This window comes from Ambystoma mexicanum, chromosome 2p (genome assembly GCF_040938575.1).
Source record: "Ambystoma mexicanum isolate Mex_15411 chromosome 2p, UKY_AmexF1_1, whole genome shotgun sequence".
NCBI lineage: Eukaryota > Metazoa > Chordata > Amphibia > Caudata > Ambystomatidae > Ambystoma > Ambystoma mexicanum.
The window spans coordinates 1,410,170,234-1,410,194,089 of NC_090923.1; the positions used below are offsets into that span (position 1 = coordinate 1,410,170,234).

The 23,856-nt window shown below is 46.8% G+C and overlaps 1 protein-coding gene across 8 annotated transcripts in view; it reads right to left on the reverse strand.

Annotated features, from left to right (window-relative positions):
- LOC138567561 (uncharacterized) overlaps positions 1–23,856 on the reverse strand; it is a 2,466,350-nt gene that overhangs the window by 485,306 nt on the left and 1,957,188 nt on the right. For all 8 annotated transcript variants that reach the window (XM_069645900.1, XM_069645903.1, XM_069645902.1 and 5 more), the window contains one exon: positions 10,342–10,494. In XM_069645900.1, coding sequence (XP_069502001.1) covers positions 10,342–10,494 — 153 coding nt within the window. The remainder of the gene's footprint in view (positions 1–10,341; positions 10,495–23,856) is intronic.

Consider the following 23,856-nt stretch of genomic DNA (forward strand, 5'->3'; position numbering starts at 1 on the left):
ATCCTGAGAGGAAGAAACCAGCAGCTACTTCCCTGCCAGCAACAAACTCAGCCTGAAGTGGGACCAATGATGGCCGCTTCCCCATTTAAAGAGTTGCCCTATTAACTCAGGACTACAAAGCATCCCAGCCAAAGAGCATGTCCAGAGCATGCATGTGAACCCTCTGGCCAATCAGAGGGATGCTAGTCAGTCCAAGCCCTATATAATGGCCAGCTACCATGACTAGATTGGAAGGGATTGTTGTTGTACAAAGAAGGAGAGATGTGGTGTTAAAGAGGAAGAAGATTATTAGAGAAGAGCGGAAGGTTGCTGGGCTGACTAAGACCTCCAGTGGAAGACCAGATTGTAAGACCCAGAGAGTAGAGGAAGACCGATGTGCTAGGCTGTAAGGCCTAGGGTGGAAGAACGGATTGCAAGACCCAGAGAGTAGGGGGAAATTGATGGGCAGATTGTAAGACTTGGAGGGGAGGGGTGAATTTTAACTCCTGGAGAATGGATCCTGATTGTAAGACCCAGATAAGGCAGACCGACTGTAAAACCTGGAGACCTGAAGAGACAAACCCAAAGACCAGAAATACAGAAAAGGAAGGAGATTGAAGCAGAGACCTAAAGGCAGTTGACTAGAGACCTAGCAACCGCCCTAGCCAACAAAAGGGCTGAGAAAGAAAAGGCAGCGGCCCCTGACGAGAGAAAGACAGACTATTTAGACGAAGGTTCTGAACAAGGTGAAAACAGAACAGGAAGACAGAGAAGGTGAAGACGAAGGCTCTGGCCAAGGGGAAGGAAGAGCAGGAAAAGGAAGAGGTCCTGCCATGAGAAAGAAAGGGCAGAGGCCCTGAATAGAGAGGAGGAGGTGCCCCTTTCAGAGAAAGAACGGGTAGAGATCCTGGAAAAGGAGACAGAGAAAGTGAGGAAAGTAAAAGGTCCCTTGGGTACTATCCCAGGAAATAAGAATAGACAGTGTCCTTGTGAAGTGTCGGGGAACACTATAACAAACCCAAACTATCCTGACACTCTAAATAAAAAGCATAAACTTGAATATCCTTGTTGCGTCATTTGTTACAACTTGTGATATATGTTGTCATTCAGTATCACAGAACCTAATACAGAGTTCAACTCACACCTACTAATCAACTGGAGATGACGCAAAACGCAGACCATGAACTACATGGAGAAGTAGTCAGGCGAGTCCCAGGGCTGCAATTCGCCTGCCTGACTCCTGAAACACAGATGCCCACGAGGGGATCCCCTTATAATTAAGCCTATGGCATTTTTCCCACCTATACTTACTAGGTCCCAGGAAAGGAAAGAGTTCTGCAGGAGACTGATGTGTGTGGAGATTCCACATGGATGTTGCAGGCTCTTCTCATCTCAACTACCGACGTATGGGCCCTCAACTAAGAATTGCATGTGTGACAGGCTCTGTGCTCATAGAGGGGGCTCAACAAAGACAGCGGGCAGGGTGGCGACTGCGTTGCACTACCAGGACTAAAAGGCACAGTGACACTTTATGGGCATGGCATCATGTGAGCACGTTATCACCCTGATGCTGTCAACATGCACACCCATCATGAAACCTGAAAACCCTGTACACAGACGCCAGTATTCTCCCATTTATGCAGCAATGGGACAGAGCTCTCTGCTGCTAAATGTTTAGCGTTTCTCTTTCCTGCCCGTCAATAGTGTTGTTGTTGCTGTTCTTTTGGATCCTAGGGGCATTTCGACTTTTTGCTTCTGTTATTTTTTGGAACTGGCTTTTTGGACCTTCCCTTACCTGTATTTGCTTCCCACTTAAATTATGTGCTTGAACTTGGCATTTTGTTTTTGGACATTCTTTTAAGATACCCTTCTGGATTGGATTTGGTAATTTCAACCTGGACTGTCCCTTTGGTTGGAATCTGTCCTGCCCTTGGAATTTCTCCCCTTTCAATGATTTTTCCATGAAGAATCAACTGTGGATTTTACTTGTCCCTTAACCTTGCTTACTCATGCCATTCGGGTCAGATCCCTTTCAAACGTTGTCCCTGCATCCGTTTTGGCAAATAGCTGACAGGCGGTTGCCTAGTCTATGAACTTAAACTTCATGGTAGTAGATACTCTACAAAGGTTCATTACCTCAGCTCTACCTTTTACAGGTAGGATCGGACAAACTGGGGGACGGAGGAAGGAGCGGTGGTACAAGTATTCTATTTATTCTAACCAGCAATATTGTGCTTTTTTCCTTCAGAGCCTGGGAGTCAACAGGCAGTATCTCCTTTGCCTTTTCGTCTGAGCCTCTTGCCTACGTATTTTCATTTATTGCTGGGGCATTTCCCTTCAGAGGAAAGTCACCTTCTTGTCAGAAGACTGTAGCGCACACCAGAACCCCTGGCACTGTGTGCTGTGGTCCCCACTGAACATCTAAGAAATCTGGTGGTGCTCCTATTTAACTATGCAGACAAACGCTTCCAGATCATAGCTCGCTTTCACTTTGAGAATGTGTATACATGGAAGATTTGACAGAGCCCAGTCATTCAGGAAGCAGGGGTATTTAACCCACAAATATTTGAAAATTGATGGATGACATGTTGGACAAGAGATTTCTCTGCCCACAAACCTGGAGGCCACAGCACAATCACCTCAGAGGGATAAGAACTTGCTGTACTATAAAGAAGGCACCAACCAACCGGAATTGCCCCAAATAGAGTATGTTATATTATATGGTATTTGTATAGCACCTGCTGCCATGTGTTATGGCTTCAACTGCTGTGGGTTCGATGGCCTTGGGCAGACCATGCTCTGAAAAGACAGAAATGTTTGGAGCTTTGCATTGTATGCAAGTAGTCTATGCAATAGATCAATTACTAGCAGAGATCAACAGTGCATAGCATAGAACAAGCTGCAGTGGAGTGAGTTTACAATTATGGATGAAAATGTAAATGACTATGTGACAGCTGGATCGAATTTTTCATGGGACTCAGCCGTATTCTATGTGGCATAGTGCTGGGTTCAAGGGAGCTAGTACAAATCGCTTGATAAACGCCAGGAACAATTCATTTTAGTTGTGGCCGGTTGTATATTTCTTGTGGAAAACATTAACAGTGAACAGAAATATGAACGTATGCAAATAATAATGTTCAACATTTGTGCAACACTGTTAAGTAGGTCAATGATACTGTAAAGCTTATTTGCCAGGTAATAAATGGGGATTCCTTTGCTATACATTATTAAAATGCCAGACAGTCGCAGTTATCCCAATAGAAAAAATGGATTCTATTGGGATGTGTGTGGTGCCTCAGTCCCTGTGCTCCGGGTCTCATCGCACTTTATGTGTGCTTGCATCGCTGATCCCATTTAACCTAGGTGAGACAGGATGAGGCACAATATTATATAGTCTAGATGCTGGCTGGGTTGAAATGCGCAAGCTAACTCTCTGAGCTCAACTGTGTATTGTTACGGTGTAGCATGTGAGGCTGGGTTGGGGTTTACATGCCTGCAGGCCTGGACCCTGCGTGGAATCAGGCAGCAGTTCATGAGACCCAGTTTCCCAGTGGTGGTAGTCGGATCCCAATGTACTTTACTTGTCCCCAGGTCTCGATTGTTGACCTTTCCTATGGGATTGCATTTGAGTCTAGGGCAGGAAAGGAATGAACCCTGTTGCAGATCCGGGCATATCGAATATAAACATTGAATCATAGCTAGGCTTGGTGGGAACAGAACTCGTGTCTTCGTGAGGACAGTAGGGGCACAAGGAGTTAAGGAAATATTTTCTCCAATGATAGAAGCTGTATGACAGATCAATGGGAGGGTCAGTTAATGGAGTATAGACAACAATCAGGCATGCGCGAGTGTGTGGCAGCGGGTCAAAACAATGGGGTAGCGAACCATATGGATAGCATAGTAAGTTGCAACAGGAACCCAGAGGTTTCTTAGTAATCCAATTCCATATGAATGTTAGTGTGCAACAGCAAAGCGCATACTGATGGCTAATCTAGGACATGCAGACTTCCGAGCAGAGATGAGAGATGAGACAAACAAACTGCTTAGAACAATGAGCCATCACAGAGTAAGGAATAATGCTCCTAGCACTACCTTGTGAATACATAATACAGTGACTCACTCTAAGTCAGTCCTCAGCAGGATACTTTGAGACATTGCCAGATGGAGGAGACTGTAGCTGCGGACTAGGGGCCTACTTGGGAATTCAATCGAACCGGTAGTGTCATTGCTGGTTTTAGACCAAAGCTAAGAATTAGGGGCTGGCTGAGTTGAATTAGTGACTTCGGGGATTTCGGGGACGAAGAGGGGGAGTGTGGACGGTCGGCGGAGAGTGGGGGCTGGCGAGTTCCACATTTTAGAGTTATATGGTGCTGCATGTCCCGTCTAGTAAAGGGCTCTGTAGGATCCAATAAAGAGTTTTGTTTGAATTTTATGATCAGAGTTGAGGACAAACCTGATCTGTGGTCAAATCCCTTCAGAATGACAGGTTGAGGAAGGCTTTTGCATGGTAGGGGGCCATGAGGGGACATAAAGCTCCTAGGGAAGGGCAGATGCTGGGAGTGACACGTCATCGATGGCTCCAGTGTAAACTTACATATGGGTACCCTGTGTGATCTGCCATAATCATATACCTGACATTCCACATGTATTTTGTGACCCAGCGCTTCACACATGTATTAGCTTTTCCATAACACTCACTGAGTTTCTAAATATTCATACGATTCTCCTTTAATATCAAGAGATACTCCCTCACCAGATGGTCCTCTATATCTATTCATAATCTTATGTATAACCGCTAGCACAGAATCATGATCTAGACCAGAGAGCACTCTATAATACACATTAATATATTTTTCTCAATATGCAAGGAACACCAGTATATACCATCTAACATTAAGGAATAGTCAATTGTAACTGTGCCTCGGAAGCTTAAGAGGCACACAATCATCTGATTAACCTGTATACCTATCCGCAACATACAATCTTGACTGTACATCAATCGCTCTCACAAATCAAGAAAGCTTTTACTAGAATTTTATATTACCGAGGAACGCCGTTTTTTAACATTCGATTTTGACCAATTATCTACAATACATTTTTAATCTAAGGACATGCAGGAACACCCTACTACATCGATAGGCAAAGATTGGGGGCCCAGACTATGAATCATCGTGTGATTTTGGATACACTTTATCGAGCACTTATTGTTAATTTTTTGTTCATTGCTTTGAACATCAGACCGGCATGACATCACGCGCACATGCGTATGACGTCACACACAAACATCTACACATAAATACACGTATGGAAGTGGCACTGACGCGCCTTATCTTGGATGCTGTGTGTGGGATAGATCCCTAACTGAAAAAGCCTTTTCTGGTAAGGCAGCCATGATTGGTTACCCTACATAAACCATTTAAGTTCATGGGTATTTTAAGATTTAACACTCCAGGATTTTCACATTAAGCAGGATATTTTGGACAGATAGTTACTAAAAAAAGAAAAAAAAAAAAACGACTCATTTAACAAAAAAAACATACATATTTCTTTATAGGTATTGGAACCCATAGTGTTATAACAGTTTGGAATTTGTTCGCTGAAGACAGTAGGAGGAGAATTAGATCATTTGGTAAGTCCGGGTCACGAAGACATTACCCGTACTTGTGTTCTGAATTGCTAATAATGCAACTATGATTTGGTTAGGGCTAAGGCACAATTTTTATTTAATTAACATTTAAAGCGATTATCAGAACACAAGCAAGGAATCATCAAGAGGAATCCTCATTTGGAAATACATGGAGTTTTCACAAATGAAATGAGATCTCTAGGTAAGGCCGGGTCACAAATGAACAACCAGCATGTACGGCAATAGTGAAAGCTTGACGATTTCGGGCTAATTCACAATTTCCAATCAATTTAGATCTGAAGATCTTGCAAGAATGTAAGTAAAGAATCAATAGTAGGAATTCTCACTTGTTAATCTACAAACACGAGCTATAATAGGGGTAAGTAATCCCCTGATATACATGAGAGCACCTTAGTACTAAACAGTGGAAGTTCTAACACGACTGTATTTTACTATCAGATACCAACTTACAGAAGAAGTTGCTAAGTTCTTTTACCTGATCATTGGACACATCACTTAGCACGATAATGAGTGGAGCGACCACTTCATTATGCTTATATCGTGGGTGAAGACACCTTAGCTAACAATCATTCACTGTATGCATAGGTTGGTGCTGGGACACTAATCATATAGGCACATTTCACAAACACAAGTATATGGTTTGGTTGATAGGTTATGGGTTACAGTGCGATTATTTTTAAGGTTATGATAGCCAATTATTTTAATGAATGATATCCTAATAGGTCCAAATGTGAAATAAATATGCAATTCTGTTTGCTAGATCGTATGTAATTGTTTTCTGGTTTGTCTGACCCTTGACCCATCCTTCTGACACCCAAAAACTATGGGTATGTTACACATATTTTGTTATGATTTCCTGTCTTATTTTAATTCACAATGTAAATGTTTTGTTTTGTCTGTGACAATGTTATTTCAGATGAATATGAACTCACTTTCATTCATGCTATGTATACAAACAGCCTTGAGGACGACTGAGGGTTCGAAACACTTGTCGGCTGTGACTGATACCATTATTATATAGCTTACAGAATCTGTCCAATTCTGTTTTTTATATTGGCATACACATCAGTGTAATTAATGTAAAGTGTTGTAGCGCAAGTTGGCAGCATTAGACTATTTTCTGCATCAATTTGATCAGCAATGTTTTGGGTTCGCTTCCTAATGCCGATACTGCTGCATGCGATGCAATTCAGAGGTTAGGGTCATAGTGCACCCTACCAAGGTTATACCCCCACATCGTGTCCAAACTTCTCTAAAAAGAGGTCCCATATTCAAGCCTGCATCTCTGGGGCCTCTAACAACATGGCCAAACTATTCAAAATCTGCAAGGAGCTGGACAATCCTATTGCAGTATCTTCCTCTTCTACACCTACCCAGGCCCTTTGCACAGCGCAGGCCTCATTTCACCACTAAAACCCAGGACATCTTGCACTCTCTGACTCTTCTCCTCTCTCGCCCTCGACCTCTCTCAGGCCCTCCTTGGCCACCCCCCTCTCCTTCTCTCCTCCCTCTCTCCTTTAACACCTGATGATGTTTCCAGACAAGTCCCCGTATGAAAATCTCATCCATACAGGGGACCCCCCAGCTCCTCCAGAACCATTAAGGACAACATTGGTTCTCTGGCTCCAGCCTTGGACGATTTCTGCAATCACTCTTTAGCCAGTGAAGTTTTCCCTCTCATCTCAAGCACTCACTTGTGCACCCCATACTAAAAAGTCCTTCTGCCGACCTCTCCATTCCATCAAATTATCGCCCGATCTCTATCACTCCTTTCCTCAGCAAACTCCTGGAGAAGTTGGCTAGTTCCCAGCTAACCCTCCACACCAAAGCTGTTGGTTGCCTTCATGACCATCAGTGTTCTCGACCTTCAGTCTGGCTTCAGAGCAGCCATAGGCACGGAGACTGCTCTCCTGAACACCCGTGAAGATCTGCTCTCTAACATTAACTCTAGCTCTCTCCCTCTGTCCTCATTTTCCTCGACCTATCCTCTGCTTTTGACACAGTGAAGCCCAACATCCTGATCACTCGTCTCCGCGATACTCTGGGCATCACGGATCAGGCTCTGGCGTGGCTGTCCTCTTGGACTGACCTTCCCAGGTTCAACTTGGGTCCTCCCTCTCCACCACCTCACTCTCTACATGTGGTGTTCCCCAGGGATCTATCCTCTCCGCCTGGCTTTTCAATGTATACCTGGCCCTTTTGAACCTCCTGATCTCTACCTTTTCTTCTAACTTTCAGTGTTATGCAGATGACACGCAGCTCTCTTTCAGGCTACCTTCAGCCTCCTGCTCCTCCTCACTCTTCCCGGACTGTCCATCCACTATTCAGGCATGGTGCGCCTCTAATGATCTCTGTCTTAATACCTGTAAGACTGAGATCCTTCTCATTGGGATTCCTGCTCTTGCTTTTCTCCTCTCACTCTGACCAGCCTCCCTGGGCCCCCTGCTGTCACCCTCTTGTGAGGCAAAAAACCTTGGGGGTCATCTTCGACTCCACTCTCTCCTTCTCTCCCCACATCAGGGACCTTGCCAAAAAGGCCAATTTCCAGCTACGCCTCCTTAGAGGTATTCTCCCCTTTTCTCACCTACCCCAGAATCTCACTGTCTCCAGAGCCCTGGTTCTCTCTCTATGCTGGACTGCTGCAACAGTCTCTTTCTCAATCTGCCTAACTCTACTCTTCGACCTCTACAACTCATCCCGAACAGGGCTGCAAGACTTATCCTTGGCTTCAAGCAAAGGGACCACATCCCTCCGGCCCTGAAATCCCTCCTCTAACTTCTGGTAGCTGCAAGGATCACGTTCAAGAGACTCTGCATCGTCCACAAGGTTTTCTGGGGCTGGAGCCCTCGCTATCTTGAACTCTCTCTTCCCAAGTACCTTCCGACTAGAGCCCTCCGCTCGTCTACTTCTAATTCTCTGCAGATTAGTCGCTTCTCCAAGCAGTGATTACGGGGTAGATCTCTCTCCTTTGCAGGTGCCTCCCTGCCTCTCTCTGCCTTGAGCCGGATCTCAAGTTCCAGAAGCTCAAGACCTTCATTTTCTCCTCTTATTTATCTCTTCCACTCCCCTGCTAACCGTCCCTTGCTCCTGCACCGTTCTGTTGACTGGCTGCTTGGTGTTCCTCTGAGTCTTACAGCACAGCAGCCCCCCCAACCCAACCCCCTGTATTTGCCTGCTGGCCTTCCTGCATTGCCGCCGGGCCTCCCATGCACTACCGGGTTGTGATTCCCCTTGGAGTCCCAGCCTTCATTGCAGTTAATCCAGGGCCCTGATGCTCTGGGTGTACGTCTCCCCGTACCCTCTCCCATGCACTTCTTGTCCGCGCACTTGCACAATCTAAATGATAGTAGGTCTAGTAAGATTGTTTGTCTTGTCTTCATTTGTTCCTCCTCCCCTGCCTGGTTGAGCCTTGAAAGACTTTGTGTATAGGTACATTATAAATAACATCTTTCATTCATTAATACAGTAATTCCTTCTGGAGATACACTTTAGAATAAAAGATTGCAGGGGTAGGAATCCCAAGGATCCAATTTGGATGCTGTTCATCAGGGCGGCCGATGCTGGGCCTGTTAACACCAAAGGTTGGGGGTGTTTTATGGCCCACCTGATTCAGGCAGGAGAACTAGTTATCTTAGCTAAATGGAAAAAGAAATCGCCTCCCAACATGGACGTTTGGCTGGACAAAGTGCAGTATATTTTAGCACTAAAAAAGCTGATGGCTTAAGTCAGAGGAACGGAGGGAGAGGCTCATTCGGGAGTCTATAGTCTTCCTTTTTGGAGTGCATGCATAAAGAGTAGAGGAGCCGGTCGTGCCCGATATTTTGAATGGGACATTCGCATGTTAATTATTTTTTTTTAATCAGGCACTTAGAGCGCTAACTTTAACGTTATGCCCTAAACAAAAGTATGTTTTTCTGTTTAATGTAATCTGTGCCCTATTCAATGCACCCTAACAACTTGTATTCAATGAGAAGCAATACCCTGGAGGCGTGGGTGGGATGGGTTTGCAGGAAGGGAGGTATCTTGTTATTTAAAATCTGTTGTGGTTGATTTCATTGTTATTGAATATGTATAAAACAAATACAAAGTACTTTAAAAAAAATAATATTTAAACAATGATGATCTCAAGACACATTCATGTAATTGGATTGATTGCAGACAAAACACTTGTAAGCATGGTTAGACATTATCCTGCTCCTTTCCAACACTACTTGTGTTCTAATAAGGACACTGCAAAACCTATTTCCACATTAAGTACTTTTAGTTGAGATCTTGTGGCTGGGCAAGAGCTTGTGGCTCTGCAAGGTTTGATTTGGGAAGCATCACATGTTTCAACATATTGAAGCAATAACCTGTAGAATTGATTAATGCAACTATGTAAATGTTAGACCACACATTTTCATCACTAATGTGAATTATATACTGGATGCTCAACAACACAAGTGATCAGTAAACAATAAATGAACTACTGTGAGCTTTCATGCCTTCTGTGCTATGGACGTGAACCCCCCCATGTCCTCCATTGTCTCTTTGGAATGCTAGTTTGGAATGCTAGGGATATGACAGCTTATAGGCATTGGCAATTTAATATCCCAGCCAGCTTAACAGCGGGCACAAGCAGTACTCTGGTGAGCATTCCTGAAAGGCACAGTAGAGTAAAAAAATCACCTGCAGGCCTTTGGCTGCTTAAGCATTACTTAAACACTGGCACATACCATTAGGGAGTGGACTTCTCCTCATTGACCTTCTCTCTGCCATTCCCAGAGCAATCCCCTGCATGGACCGGCTGGAGGAGCCACTCTCGGACACAGGGAGGTGACGGGTAAGCTTCACCAGGCCATGGAGATGACTGCTGCCACTGGCATCCGCTGGACAAACAAGATGGGAGACTGATTTTCAGGCAAGACAAACAGTATAATGTGGATTTAAAAATATAAATATTATTTACATAACATTAGGTAGAGGCAAATTGTTTAAGCAAATATTCATGTACTATAGTTCAAAATCTAGAAATTACAGATTGTTTTCTCATCCAGACCATAGTGTGCTTCAAACTCTATTCGATAAAACAAGAACAATGTATTTGTGAGAAGGCGGCATGACGTAGTTGTTAAGGAAGTGTGATACAGCGATGGAAGAGGTGTGTTTTTGTGGTCAATCAAGTGTGGTCTCACTTGAAAGGTGATCTAGGTGCTGTAGTACAGTGAACAAGAAAGTGTGCTACAGAGTTGAGGGGCTTGTGGTAGTAATTAAGGGTTTATAGTCATAATGTCGAAAAAAAAATGTCGAAAAAAAAATGTCGAAAATAATAATGTCGACATCCTATACTTATAATGTAAAAAGTCATTTTTTCGAAAAAAAAATGTCGACATTTTTTTTTGACATTATGACTATAAACCCTTAAAACTATCAACACCTCACCCAACACCCCCCTGCCACCCCCCCCCACACCCCCCAACCACCCTTTCACCCCTCATACTCAACACATACCAATTATTTATTTATTTATTTATTTATTTAATAATTAAATAAATAAAAATTGTATTTACTATGGGGGGGTCCCCCCCCAACCCCCCTCACCCAACACCCCCCTGCGGCCCCCCCACTCCCCCCAACCACCCTTTCACCCCTCATACTCAACACATACCAATTATTTATTTATTTATTTATTTATTCAATAATTAAATAAATAAAAATGGTATTTACTATGGGGGGGTCCCCCCCCAACCCCCCCTCACCCAACACCCCCCTGCCACCCCCCCACACCCCCCCAACCACCCCTCATACTCAACACATCATATATATATTTATTTATTTAATTATGCATACATTAAATTAATGTCGAAAAAATATCGAATAATGTCGACATTTTTGTTTGTCGACATTATTGTTTTTCGACATTAATTTGTCGACATTTTGACTGTCGACATTATTGATGTCGACATTATGACTGCACACCGTAATTAAGTAGTCTGATCGAGTGGTGGAAGCAAGATCTCAGTGTTTAGGCCCAGTCTTACAGCGAAGGCCTAATCTTTGGGTGAATGCCTGGCCTATTGATGAAGAGATGTTTTTTTGGTAAAAGCCTGTTCTGGTGCTGAATGCCTTAGGTAGTGGTGAAATCCTTGCCTAGTGGTGGAGGAGGCTTCAAGTTATAAAATGGTGAAGGCTGGGACTTGTGGTGGTGGTCTGGTTTCATGGAAAAGGACAAGTTCAATATGAAAGTCCTGGTCTGGAGGTAAAGGCTCACCAGTGAGGTACGAGCCCACTAATCAGGTACAGACCCACCAGCGAGATACAGGCTGTATGTTGAGATGAAGGTCCACCAGTGAGGTATAGGCCCACCGAGTAAGATTATGCCCAGCACTTCTGCCAAAGACCTACTCTCGGGGTGAAGAACTACTCTTGGGGTAAGGAAAAGCCTGTGCTCACATTGGTGCCAGTGCAGCCGTTTGGGATGGAGGGGTCTTGGGTAAAGGCCACTGCGATAGCAGCATTGCACAGACTCAGGCCTTGAGGTTATAGCTCAGTCTTGCGGTAGAGGCTCATTGTCATGTGTCACGAAGTTGAGTGAGATCAAACAAAAGGCCAGATACATACAAATTGTAGTCACACTTCTTTATTACACAGGGGTAACAAAATAAAATCCAAGACAAGGTGGTGAAGAAAATAATCTGTCAGGATATTTGATCGGCAGGATGTGGTCAGATCTCATGGTAATGTCCAAAGGCAGTCTCTCTCAGGAAGGTTAAAAAGTGTTCAAAGGTTCTTCAGTTTTTGTTAAATCCGGTCACTCGTCTCTCCTTAAGACTTAATGTAACAAAACAAATTTGATTAACAGGTGAAGACCCTCCTTTTCGCTTCTGCTCTCTCTCTCTCTCCCCTGCTGATGTTCTTGTCTGCTGGGGGCTAACTGGTTACCTAGCCTCTCTCTGAACCTTATGGGGACCAGGCTTCTTCACGACCAGTAGCTGTCATGATGCCTACCCCCGGGCATCCGGATCAAGCCCATCAGCCCCGGGAGCAGGCATCCAGATATTTAATAAAACCCCAGCAGCCCCTGCTGGGGGCTGTCTGGGTTCAGTCCTGGTGCCTTAGGCACCAGGCTCATAATAGAAATCAGTCCTGGCGCCTAAGGCGCCAGGCTCATAGACTTTACTTACCTCATGCAGACCATGCTGCAAATGAATCCAAGCCAACGTGAGGCCTGGATGGGACTATTCTACTACAGGGACTATTTTTTACTCGGGTGTGGTTCTAGGGACTTCTTACCTGGAACTACTTTGGAGGCTATTTAAACCACGCCCGAACAGCAGCACATGCTTCGCGTTATTCTGCATCCAGCAGCGTAACGCTCACCGTGCCTGCAGTCAGCATCCAGTCTTCAGCCACGCCCGTCGCGAATCCAGAGCTCCTTGCAATAGAAGAAAGAAAGGTTAGAATACAGATATTATTTCAATCCTTACCTGAATTCCAGATCCATCACGTCTTCGAACTTGAAACGGACATTATTCGACACGCGTTGCATCGCCAGCTGCAGCGCCACGCCATACTCACCAGTCCTCGCAGCATTTTTCGATCCAGCGCAGTCTCCATTTTCTTCGCCGAATTCCACCATCTAGGGAACAAAAGAAACATAAGGTGAGCCGAGAGAGCCAACAAATACAACCTCTCAACCATAGACTTACCTGATTAACAACCGGAGGCATTATTCTGTAACAGACCGCAACTTCTTAGGCTGCACCTGTAAGGAGAGAGAAATCAGCAATTTAAACACACGCATCTTTTACCGGACAGTGTTGAGTAATACAGACTCTTACCTGAACACCATCAGCTGCCACAAGACAAGAAAGGAATGTACAAGAGTGAACATCGGACATATTGAACGGGTTCTCGCCTGGAACCTCGGAGTCAATATTCATCCGGAACTCTTCCAACGCCTTCAAACCAGTGACGTAACTGGTATCTACGCGCCCCTGCATTCCACGCAGGATGGAGAGCTCATCATTTAAAAACATAAGGTGAGCTTACTGAAAGTGAATATCGGTGGTGATTAGTGGGGAGAACAGTGGGGTGCCATTACTAGAATACACTGGTGGCTAAATCCCTTTCTCCACTTGCAGGAGAATACTTCTAAGGGTCAAGCAGACGAGATTAGGCGGTCCTGTCCAGTCTGTCATCTCTGCACTACGCTTCACGTTGGAGGAGGTCGCAGCTGTCCGGGTCCGATCGACGCCCCTGTGGGAGCCAGGTGAGCGTAACAGTAGCCCCATTCACTGTCTCCAGCCTACCGTGCACTAGGGACTGTATCTGCAAACTACAGTCCCCTGCCTCCTAGCACTTACCTAGAACCAGCCATCCCGGCCGCACTTACTGGAGTTTTACTTATTGCACTCGTCCCTTCCCTCCCCCTGCAACTTCTCTCCCTTCCCTTTTCACGATCTGAATGACACAAGGCCTAGTAAGATTGTTTGTTTTGTTCCCTTTTGTCCTCCCCTTCTTGGTCTTGCCGTGCCTAGAAACACTTGTGTACAGGTGCGTTATGCATGACTTATATCATATCAAGAGTGATGGAAACAAACAACCTAGTTTTCAAAATAATATCTCTCTCATGATTCTGTGGTCTTTCGAGTAAATCTCAGCTTCCAGGAAAATCGCTTCCCTGGCAATTTTCTTGTATATTTTGGGGATGGCAGGTCAAAGGTCTGCAGAGGAGCCTCTGTGGTGGGATCTACCCTTTAGTTGGCCTAACTACAGTTTTGAGACGCAAGTAGTACAGAATGCAATCCTAAAGTTTTTACAAGGTCCTCTCTAGGCCTCTCACCAACTCCCTCTACCATGTCTTGGTTCTATGGCCAAGCCACCGATCCAACATTCCAACCACCCTTCATATTGATGCAGTCACAAACTCACATCTGGGGGACCTCCTCTTGTTTCTTCTTTCTTTCCATCGTATTCACAAACTTGCCCTGCTCTTCATCTGGCTTTCCCTTGGATCTTGTTTTAGGCTCCTACTCCTGCTGCTCTCGTATTCCCTTGCTGTCCCTTTTCTCCCCTCCCCTTCTCCTACAATTGCCTGCTTCGCCTCTCTACTCAGTTCACCCTTCTCTTTAAATTGTCTCTTAACTGCCCACCAACTTCTCTTTATTCACCTCCTCCTAAGGTACCACTATATTAAAGGTTGGCTTTTTCACAATCTCTTTTGTGATTCTACTCAACACCTCTTCCTAACTTTCCAGCAACACCGACTCCTTAACTGTTCTCATAAACTGTTCGGGAAAACATCTTTGAAAACAGAACAGATTTGTATACTCTTTAAATTTCCTGGGTCTTCATGCCTCCATCAAGCCCTCTGGCTCTGCCTTCTTCTGCCGGGCCACCTGCGGCGGGATGCCTGCCTCGGCAAAGCCTCCCAGATCCTCCTTTCCTCACGCTTCTAGGTCCCTCCTCTGACCTCCTGATCTCTTTGTGCACTATTTGCCAGTCTCCAAATGTGCTCCTTTTCCAGACTTCCAATGCCTTTTGCCACAGGCTCTTTTGACAGGACATTGATTTCCCATTCCAGGCTCTCTCCCTATGCATGTTATAGGGATCGGTTGATCAGCCCCGCCCTGCGGATGACTTGGAGCTTTGATCTGAGATTTGGTTGCGGTCAGTCCCACCCAATGGGTGCTATTCTCTTTGATTGTTACACCTTTGCCCTGCCTTTAGGTGGTATATCTTAGCCTGACCTAATTTAGATGGATGTGCGTAGAAACCTTGTGTGATGACTGATTAACTACTTTAGTTTTCTTGGTTCAGGTCCCATACCTTTCCCTCGAAAGATTCTTGCTACACCCGTGCAAGGGGAGCCGACCATGCAGACGCTGCTAGCTACATGGCAACACACTGCCGCTATTCCCATAAAGGTAAATAAGCTTGTGGCACCACCGGGTTCCCTTGGCGACTACCATCGACGAGTCAGGTCAGGCATGGACTTTTCTCCACATATGGTAATGCAACATTAGCGGTGAAAGGCTGGTTCTGTGGACGAAGGGCGGTCTACGTTGTCAAAGCCTTGCTTATTGGGGAACACCGCGTTTGAGTGAAAGTCTGGTCTCATGTTGAATTCTGCTTGTGCAGTGAATAACTGGTCTTGAAGAGAAATGGATCTCTCATTCTGAAGGTCTTTTTAACAGATAAAGTCTTCTTCTCGTGATGGCATTCTGTTTTAGTAGTAAAAGTGCTGTATGGACACAGGCAGAGATCCTGGCATAGGCTCATACGCAGGCCCCAGAAAAGTAGCTGGGACCGTTCCCTCACTAGCAGATCCTGGTGTGACACTTTCTTCACGGCTTTTGGATGTGTGCTGCCATCCGTGGAAAGATTGCCAGGGAATACCTTGATCTCAGACTTCCTTGGAGGTTATTCTTCCATCTTGTGCATTTTATGGCATATCGCAGGATTCTGCTACTTCTCCCGAAGTGGGAGCCTTTCCTTGTGAGGCTAGGGAGGAGAGTCTGCTATGCAACATCTTCCCTGGGGTAGAGGCAAGCAAGTGTTTACAGAGAGAGACTCCCCCTTTGGGGACAAGGACTCCCGTTCGAGTGTGGAACTGCATAAATCCAAGATCATCATACCCTCTTTTTCAAGATCTTGTGAAGGAAGACATGAATAATGAGTCCCAGTTTGTTATTGTCAACCAAGTACTCCTTTATGATCTATAAGAGAAACTAGGATGGAGAAGATCATGCGAGTCATAATTTATTTGTTTATTTATTTAGCCATTTATATAGCGCATCGAACCCTGAGGTATCTGGGTGCTTTAAACTTATTTACAACAATTACAAAGTGCATTAATGACCAAGTACACACATTGGAAAAACTTGACCTCTTGTTGCAAGGCGGCTACATCTGGGCATGTAGTTACAAATTGAAAGTCCGGGTAAATTAAATGAGAAAGCTTGCCTCATGTTGCAAGGCGACTACATCAGATCATACAGTTACACATGATAAAGTCAAGGTACATGAGATGGATAAGCTTGACCTCATGGTGTGAGGCGGCGACATCAAGGCATGCAGTTACAAATAGAAAGTCCAGGAGCAGGATATGGAAAAGCCTGACCTCATGTTGCAAGGAGGCTACATAAGGCATGCAGTTACAAATAGAAAGTCCAGGGACATGATATGAATAAGTGAAAGAGAAAAGGGACTTATGCAAATGCTCAGGGAAGTCCGAGCAGGATGTTCTGAAAATGAAAAGCAGGGACATGTCAATCAGAGAGGAGGACCGCAAAGTTCAAATCGGCTGTTGTGCTAAGCTGATGGCGTTCTGGAGGCGCAGAGTCCGTCACTAAGACAAGAACATGTAGAGAAGTCCAAAGCGCTGCTTAAGGGAAGAGAAGCCATGCTGCAGACCGAAGTGGGAACCAAGCGTGAAGAGAACCAGAGTGAACCGAAGCAGGTAACCAACATGCTGCACTGGGCACAGAGCGAGAACTAGAATGCTAAAGGAGGGCGTACCAAGGGACGTCCTGGTTCCGAGAGAGTGGGTGGTGGCATCGCCACAGCAGAGAAGTAGAGAACCCTTTGATCCATGTCCTGTGCCGAGACCAAGAATGAAGCGAAGGAGGGTGCAGTCGACCAGGGAGCTTGTCAGTTACCAGCAAGAGAGGCCATCCTGACACGTAGTGAAAGAATCCCCAGTCCTTGCAGGACTCCTGTGACGCTATCCCAACAGACCAGAGGTGAAGGGGAGAACAAGAGACCCAGGACGGGAACGAGGAAGAATACAGAGAGAGAATATTAAGCATTACTGGAACACGCATACTCGGCCTAGTACACAAGAAGATTTAAAAATACTGAGTGAGAATAATAAAGGTTACTGGAACACAGCCACTCAGGCCAGGCAACTACAATTGTAAAACTACCACGAAGAATATATAAACATTATTGGAACCTTCCTACATGTCACACTCAAGACGAAATAGGGGATGTACAGAGGAAAAGTGATGAATGTTACTGGAACGTTCCTACTCGTCCCAGGAGAGAAGTATTATTAAAAGGAAGTGAGAAAAAGGAATATATGAAGACAGAAAAGACTTATCAGTGTAAAAAAGAGAAATATTGAAAGATCCTATGAGAGGAAAAGAATAATTGAGAGAAAAGAAGAACGAGAGAAAGACTAGAAATCAAGAGGAGAACCATCCTGAAAACTGGGAAAGTCCAGTAGATTAACTGTATAGATTAATGAGATTGGTGGTGAAGAGATATCTATGTGTGCCACATTGAAATGAACTTGGAGAAGACCCAAACAACAGGCGAAGGGAGGCATTCTCCTGTCCTTTAGTTATTAAAGTTGTGGGGCCAGAATAACAGTTTTGGACAGCGGACTGAATCTGATTTGGAACTTGCACGGACAACTGACAAGCACCTTAGTTTTGTTAGGTGGGGAACATCCATAGTTTAAGGAAAGAGAGGAGTTTGCATCTTTTTTGTTGAATAAAAATCTCTTAAAATGGAAACAGTCTGTGCCCTCCTTCTGACCCGTATCAGGGTTGAAAGCCTGAGATGGACATTTTTGAGGGAGAAAAGACTGAATATTCTTTTCTACCCTGAACATTTCTGACTTGGCCTCTGCCCCCACCCACCCACACCCAAAGCCCCCTACTTACCTTGCTGTAGACTGGCTATGTCCCTGCGATGCCCGCTCCCTTTCACTACGGTGATCGGGAACCGGCGCCGCAGGATCCTTTCCTCTTATTTTTTCGAGACCGGCTGCGGGGGACACCATATAGTGAGCAAGGGTGCAGGGGACACCAACCGAATGGGGTATTTGGTCAAACTTTTCAGCCATTGGGTATTTTCAAACGCCTGACATTCAGCCAAATCTCCCATTCAGCCTATTGACCAATTACACATATAGGTCTACTGGTAATTAAGCCTAGTTTAGGAAGATTACCAACCATAGTTATAGACCAATCTCCTCCTGCAATACTTGAGAATTCCGACAGTTAGGAGAAATTGAGAAAACTGACAACAATAAAGCTACCCGAGGATTCAGAGAGTGAAGGGGAACTTGAAGGGAAAACCAGAGACAGTGACACATTGGATGAGAGGGAGGACACAGAAGGGGAAGATTCCCCAGATTTACCCACTATTAGTAAAGCAGAATACAATATGAACACCATGGAAAACCTATTAGATCGTTTGGTAGATCACCAGTTACAGACCGACCAGCGGTTCCAGGAAGGCCTAATAGACTTGAACCCTGACAACAGATACTGCCCCATGGGGTATTATAGCAGTATCAAGAGGGAAAAGATCTGGAGGCCTTCTTTATCAATTATGAGATAATTAACACACAGTTTGGGTGGGATGATGGTCTTAATATATGTTTCTTAGCCTCATTGCTAAAAGGAGAATTAAAAGCCTAATTTCAGACCGTAAATCCCCATGGACTTACACAGTTCCCTGAAATAAAAATTAAGTGGTACTCACCGGAGTGAATAACGTACTCCTAGTCCATAGTCCCTTTTCCTGCATCCTGTATGGGCGTCTCTCTTGAGGGACGGAACGGAACCTCTTTTCCACTAGAAAAAGACATTTCCCCTTTAAATATAGGGGTGCGGCCCCAGGAGCGCAGGCTCCTTTAACCCCCCCGCCACCCCTGGCACCACACCTCAGTGTCGCTTTTGAGGCGTCGGTTGTATTACACTTTAACAACCTTAACGGTCTTACTATCGGGGGATTGATGGTGGGACGTATGGAGGAAAGGGGACTTTGGACTAGGAGTATGTTGGTCCGTCCGGTGAGTAACACTTAATTACTCCTGCATCCCGTCCCTTTTCCTCCATCCTGTATGGGCATTTACAATTGACACAATGCTCTTGGGAGGAGAGCCTGACCCTCTAGGCAAATAGATTATGAAGCACCGCTTGGCTGAACGCTGCATCAGCCTTGGCACTGGTATCCAAACAGTAGTGCTTGCAAAAAGCATAGGGGTGGCCCACATTGCTGCCCTGCTGATCATCTGCTAGGTAAGGTGGCGCTGGAAAGCGACAGCTGTTGCCTTAGCTCTTACCTCATGCGCATGCATGCCCTGTAGTGGGTCCTTACGCTCCACCTTGTATGCCTCCTGGATCGCCACCATCATCCATCGAGCTATGGATGCCTTGAGAAGACTTGGGTGCCAGTTTGTTAAGGATGGCTACAGACTTCGCAGTCTGAGAGTTGCTGTTGTTCTTATCAGCTCCTCATCAACGGAGGAGTGGAAGAGATCACCACCCTCAAACGGAAGGCCCAGGATTCTATCCTGCACATCTGGGTTGAACCTGGTAGCTTTCAGCCAGGCTGTATGCCTCATGTCTATTGCCAGACAGATTGCCCTGTTAGCCGAGTCGATGTGGCCCACAGATGCCTCCATGATGTCCTGAGCCACGAGTTTAGCCTCAGCTAGGCCTGCTTTGAAAGAGGCTTGCTTGTCCTTAGGGATGTCCGGCAGAAAATCTGCCATCTCCCTCCATAGGCATTGATTAGCCGTAGTAAGGATGGCATCTGTGTTAGCCTGCCTGAGGTGCAGCCCGGCATTCGAGTAGACCTTCTTGCCGTAAGATTCTTTTCTTCCTTGTTCAGGAGGGCTGCTGTGGCGGTACTGGATGATGAAGCCTGGGGCTTGGCATACATTGATGCAGAGATTACTGATGACAGAGGCTGGGGGCGCAGAGAGAGAAGTATGCTGTCCCCCTCGATTTGTCTGAACCTAGCATCCAGCTTTTTGTTTATAGGTTGCGTGGAGTGGTGTCTGAGCCAACCCTTTTTGGCCAAAGCCTCCACATCCTTTTGCAGGGGGATCCACCCTGATGCTCAGGTCCTCCGCCAGAACTCCTGCTTCAGGGCAGAGCACCTTCTGTGGCTGGGAGATACCCAGGTATTCTTGACAGGCCAGTAATCCCGTCATGGAAGGCTTTTGCGAGGAGGGCGTAATCCTACTCCTCGTCTCTCTCATCTGTCCCCGGAGGTGTGGTGGCCGCCACCCTCGGAGTTCCTCCATGGTGGGGGTCTGGACCTGTACGGGGTTGCTGGAGCCTCAGTATTGGGCTGCAGCAGAGGTGGAGGAGGAGGCATGGACTGTGATGTTGTGGGTTGCGCCAGGGAAGCCAGGGGCAACATGTCCTTAATAATGCCCCTGAGAATTGAGCCCATTAGTGGGGACTGCATGACTGACTTGAATTTGTCAAAAAACCTGTCCTCACAGGCCTGCTGTGTGCGATCTTGCACTGGGACCGGGGGCGAATATGACAGCTGCCTCCCCAGCTCCTGCCCGTAGATGTGGTCACTGTACCTAGACCCCAAGATGTTGGGATAAGATGTGGACCAGGTGATGGGGGTCAGTGGTAACAAGTCTGTCCTAGGAGCAAAACTTCTATGTTGATCGCTGGGCTGACGGGCCTCCACGCCTGCCTGCGAGGCTTCCCCCCTTTGCTGCTCGGGAATGGCAGACATTTTGTCTCGAGCCGCCGCCTTGAGCACGTAGACCTGAAGCCGGCGTGTTCCTGGTCTTGGCCTGCATGCTGACTGCACCAGCTCTGCCCCGCACCACAGATGTACACCCCGGTAGGCTGTGCGCCCTCGGCCTCCTCTGGCCAGTAGTGCTGGCCCTGCATGAAGGTGCCCCCTTGGTTAAGGACCCGGTGTCAGGTTGATGCCCCTCAGAACGGGTCCCGGTGGTAGACCTCCCCCCGGCCATGAGGCCAGTAGCTGCGTGAGCCGGTGCAAGGGCCAGACTGACCCCTCCCATGAGAGGGCTTCCCTAGGAAGGAGTCGCCTCTGCGGGGTGCCTTGGAGAACAACGCACCTACCTTCTGTGAATTCCTCCAGACTTAGTCCTCGATGTACTGCGGAGGAGTCATGTTGAACAATTCCCTCCAATGCTCTAGCCAGTGCTCAAACGACCTGGGCGTGAGGGAGTCAAACACGGAGCATCCGCCCCAACCGTGGTTCTCACCAAGGCATCGGAGACAGAGTGCGTGGGAATCTGCTGTAGGGAAGGAACCGTTTCACGACGGGCACCTACTAAAGCCTGTCGGGCCGACATGTGCCGGGGACAGAGCTAGGGCACAGGTAGACGGTGTTACCAAATCTGTAATAGTAAAAAGAAAAGATATTGTGGAAAAAACGCGAGGAATTACGAGGCTAGCCTTCACCCAGGAGCGCTGGTACAGCGGTCCGTTCCGGTCAACGTGGAAAAAATGTATAGTTACTCTCCATAGCGACTAACATACTCTTAGTCCATAGTCCCCTTTCCTCCATACTGTATGGGTGTCCTTCGCTAGGGACGGGGATGAACCTTTTTCACCAGAAAAAAACCTTCTTCCCCTTTAAATTTAGAGGCACGCAGGGGTACTGTCCTGGGAGCATGCGCTCGCCAGACTCCGCCCACCGGTGCCGCTCCTCAGTCCCCATTGATGTGTGACAATATTCAACATTGCCTAATGACACTAGTATTATTAGGGGGGAGGATGGTGGGACGTATGGAGGAAAGGGGACTATGGACTAAGGGTACATTAGTCACTACGGAGAGTAACTATTAATTACTCTTACGTCCCGTCCCCTTTCCTCCATACTCTATGGGCGATTACAACTGAATGTAGCCCTAGGGTGGAGAGGAGACAGATTCCTTAGAACCGCATGTGCGAAAGCCGCGTCTGACCTAGAGGCAGCGTCCAAACAGTAGTGCTTACAGAAAGCCTGCTGATGACCTGCCACCGGACATGTTGTTGGAGTGCAATGGCCGTGGCCTTGGCTCTGACCACGTGGGCATGCATGTTAGCTGGTAGTGGCTTGTGCTGCCCCTCATAGGCCTCCCTGATGGCCGAAACCATCCACCTTGCTATAGAGGCCTTGGAAGACTGATAACCGGACCTTGCCCCACCAAATGTGACAAACAGGGCGTCTGACTTGCGGAAGTCCTTGTTCCTGTCCAGATAGAATTTCAGAGCGCGTCTGACATCCCGACAGTGCAAGACCCTGCGAGGCTCATCCTTCGGGTCGGCAAAAAACATGGGTAAGACTATCTCCTCGTTTAGATGGAAAGCTGTGGCCACCTTGGGTAGGAACGCAGGGTGCGTTTGCAGGACCACCTTGTCCTTGTGAAAGGTAGTGTAGGGTTCTACAAGCCACCAAAGCCTGGATTTCGCTGACTCTGCAAGCAGAGGTGAGGCCGACCAGCAAAGCCAAGGGGCCCAACACAATATTGAGGTCCCACACAGGTTGTGGTTTCTTTATAGGCGGGTAGAGCCTGAAGAGGCCCGGCAAATGTTGCTTGACCACTGGGTTGGAGGAGAAGGAGATGCCCTCTGAATATTTTTAAGCCCCTATGGCTGCCAAATAGGTGCGGCATGTGTCCATCTGTACGCCCGAGTAAGCAAGGTACGCCGAGAAGGAGAGCACATCGTCCAAAATGCACGTAAGGGGGTCGATCTCCTTAGAGTTGGCCCAATGAGAGAACCTAGACCATTTAACTCTTGCATTAACTCCTAGTAGCCTTGCTCCTAGCGCCCTGAATGATTTCTAGGTTAGCCTGTGAGAGGCTCAGGTGTTTCAGCGTGACCTGCTCAGGAACCAAGCTGCAAGGGCTAATTTGTGTGTAGCAGGTTGGAGGACCCTGCCCCCCTGCTGCGCCAGGAGATGAGCTGGACCCAGTGGTAGGTGAATGGGTGGCCTGTCGGATAGGCTGAGAAGCTTGGAGAACCACGGTCTCACCGGCCACCATAGAGCTATCAGAATGATGCTGAGGTGACAAGATTCCTTTATCTTGCAGATTACCCTGTGGGCCAGGGGTGTGGGCGGGAAGGTGTACGCCATCATGCCGTTCCACTGTATCTGGAATGCGTCGCGCAGGGAGCCGGGGCCCTGCCCCTGCCAAGAGGCGAACTGCTGGCATTTCCTGTTGTTGCAAGAGGCAAAAATATCCATTTGAGGGTGCCCCCATCTGAGGAAGATCTCCTTCAGCACCAGGTCGTTCAATTGCCACTCGTAATTGTCCACTCCCAGTCTGCTGAGCCTGTCCGCCTCCAGGTTGTACTCCCCTGGGAGGAGGACGGCCGTGAGGCAGATGATGTTCTCCAGTGCCCATTGCCACATGCTGATCGCCAGGCCGCACAGTCAAGGGGACATGGTACCAACCTGCTTGTGGACATAGTACATGCTGGTGGAGTTGTCGGTCTGGTAAGTACTATCTTGTCCCCAAT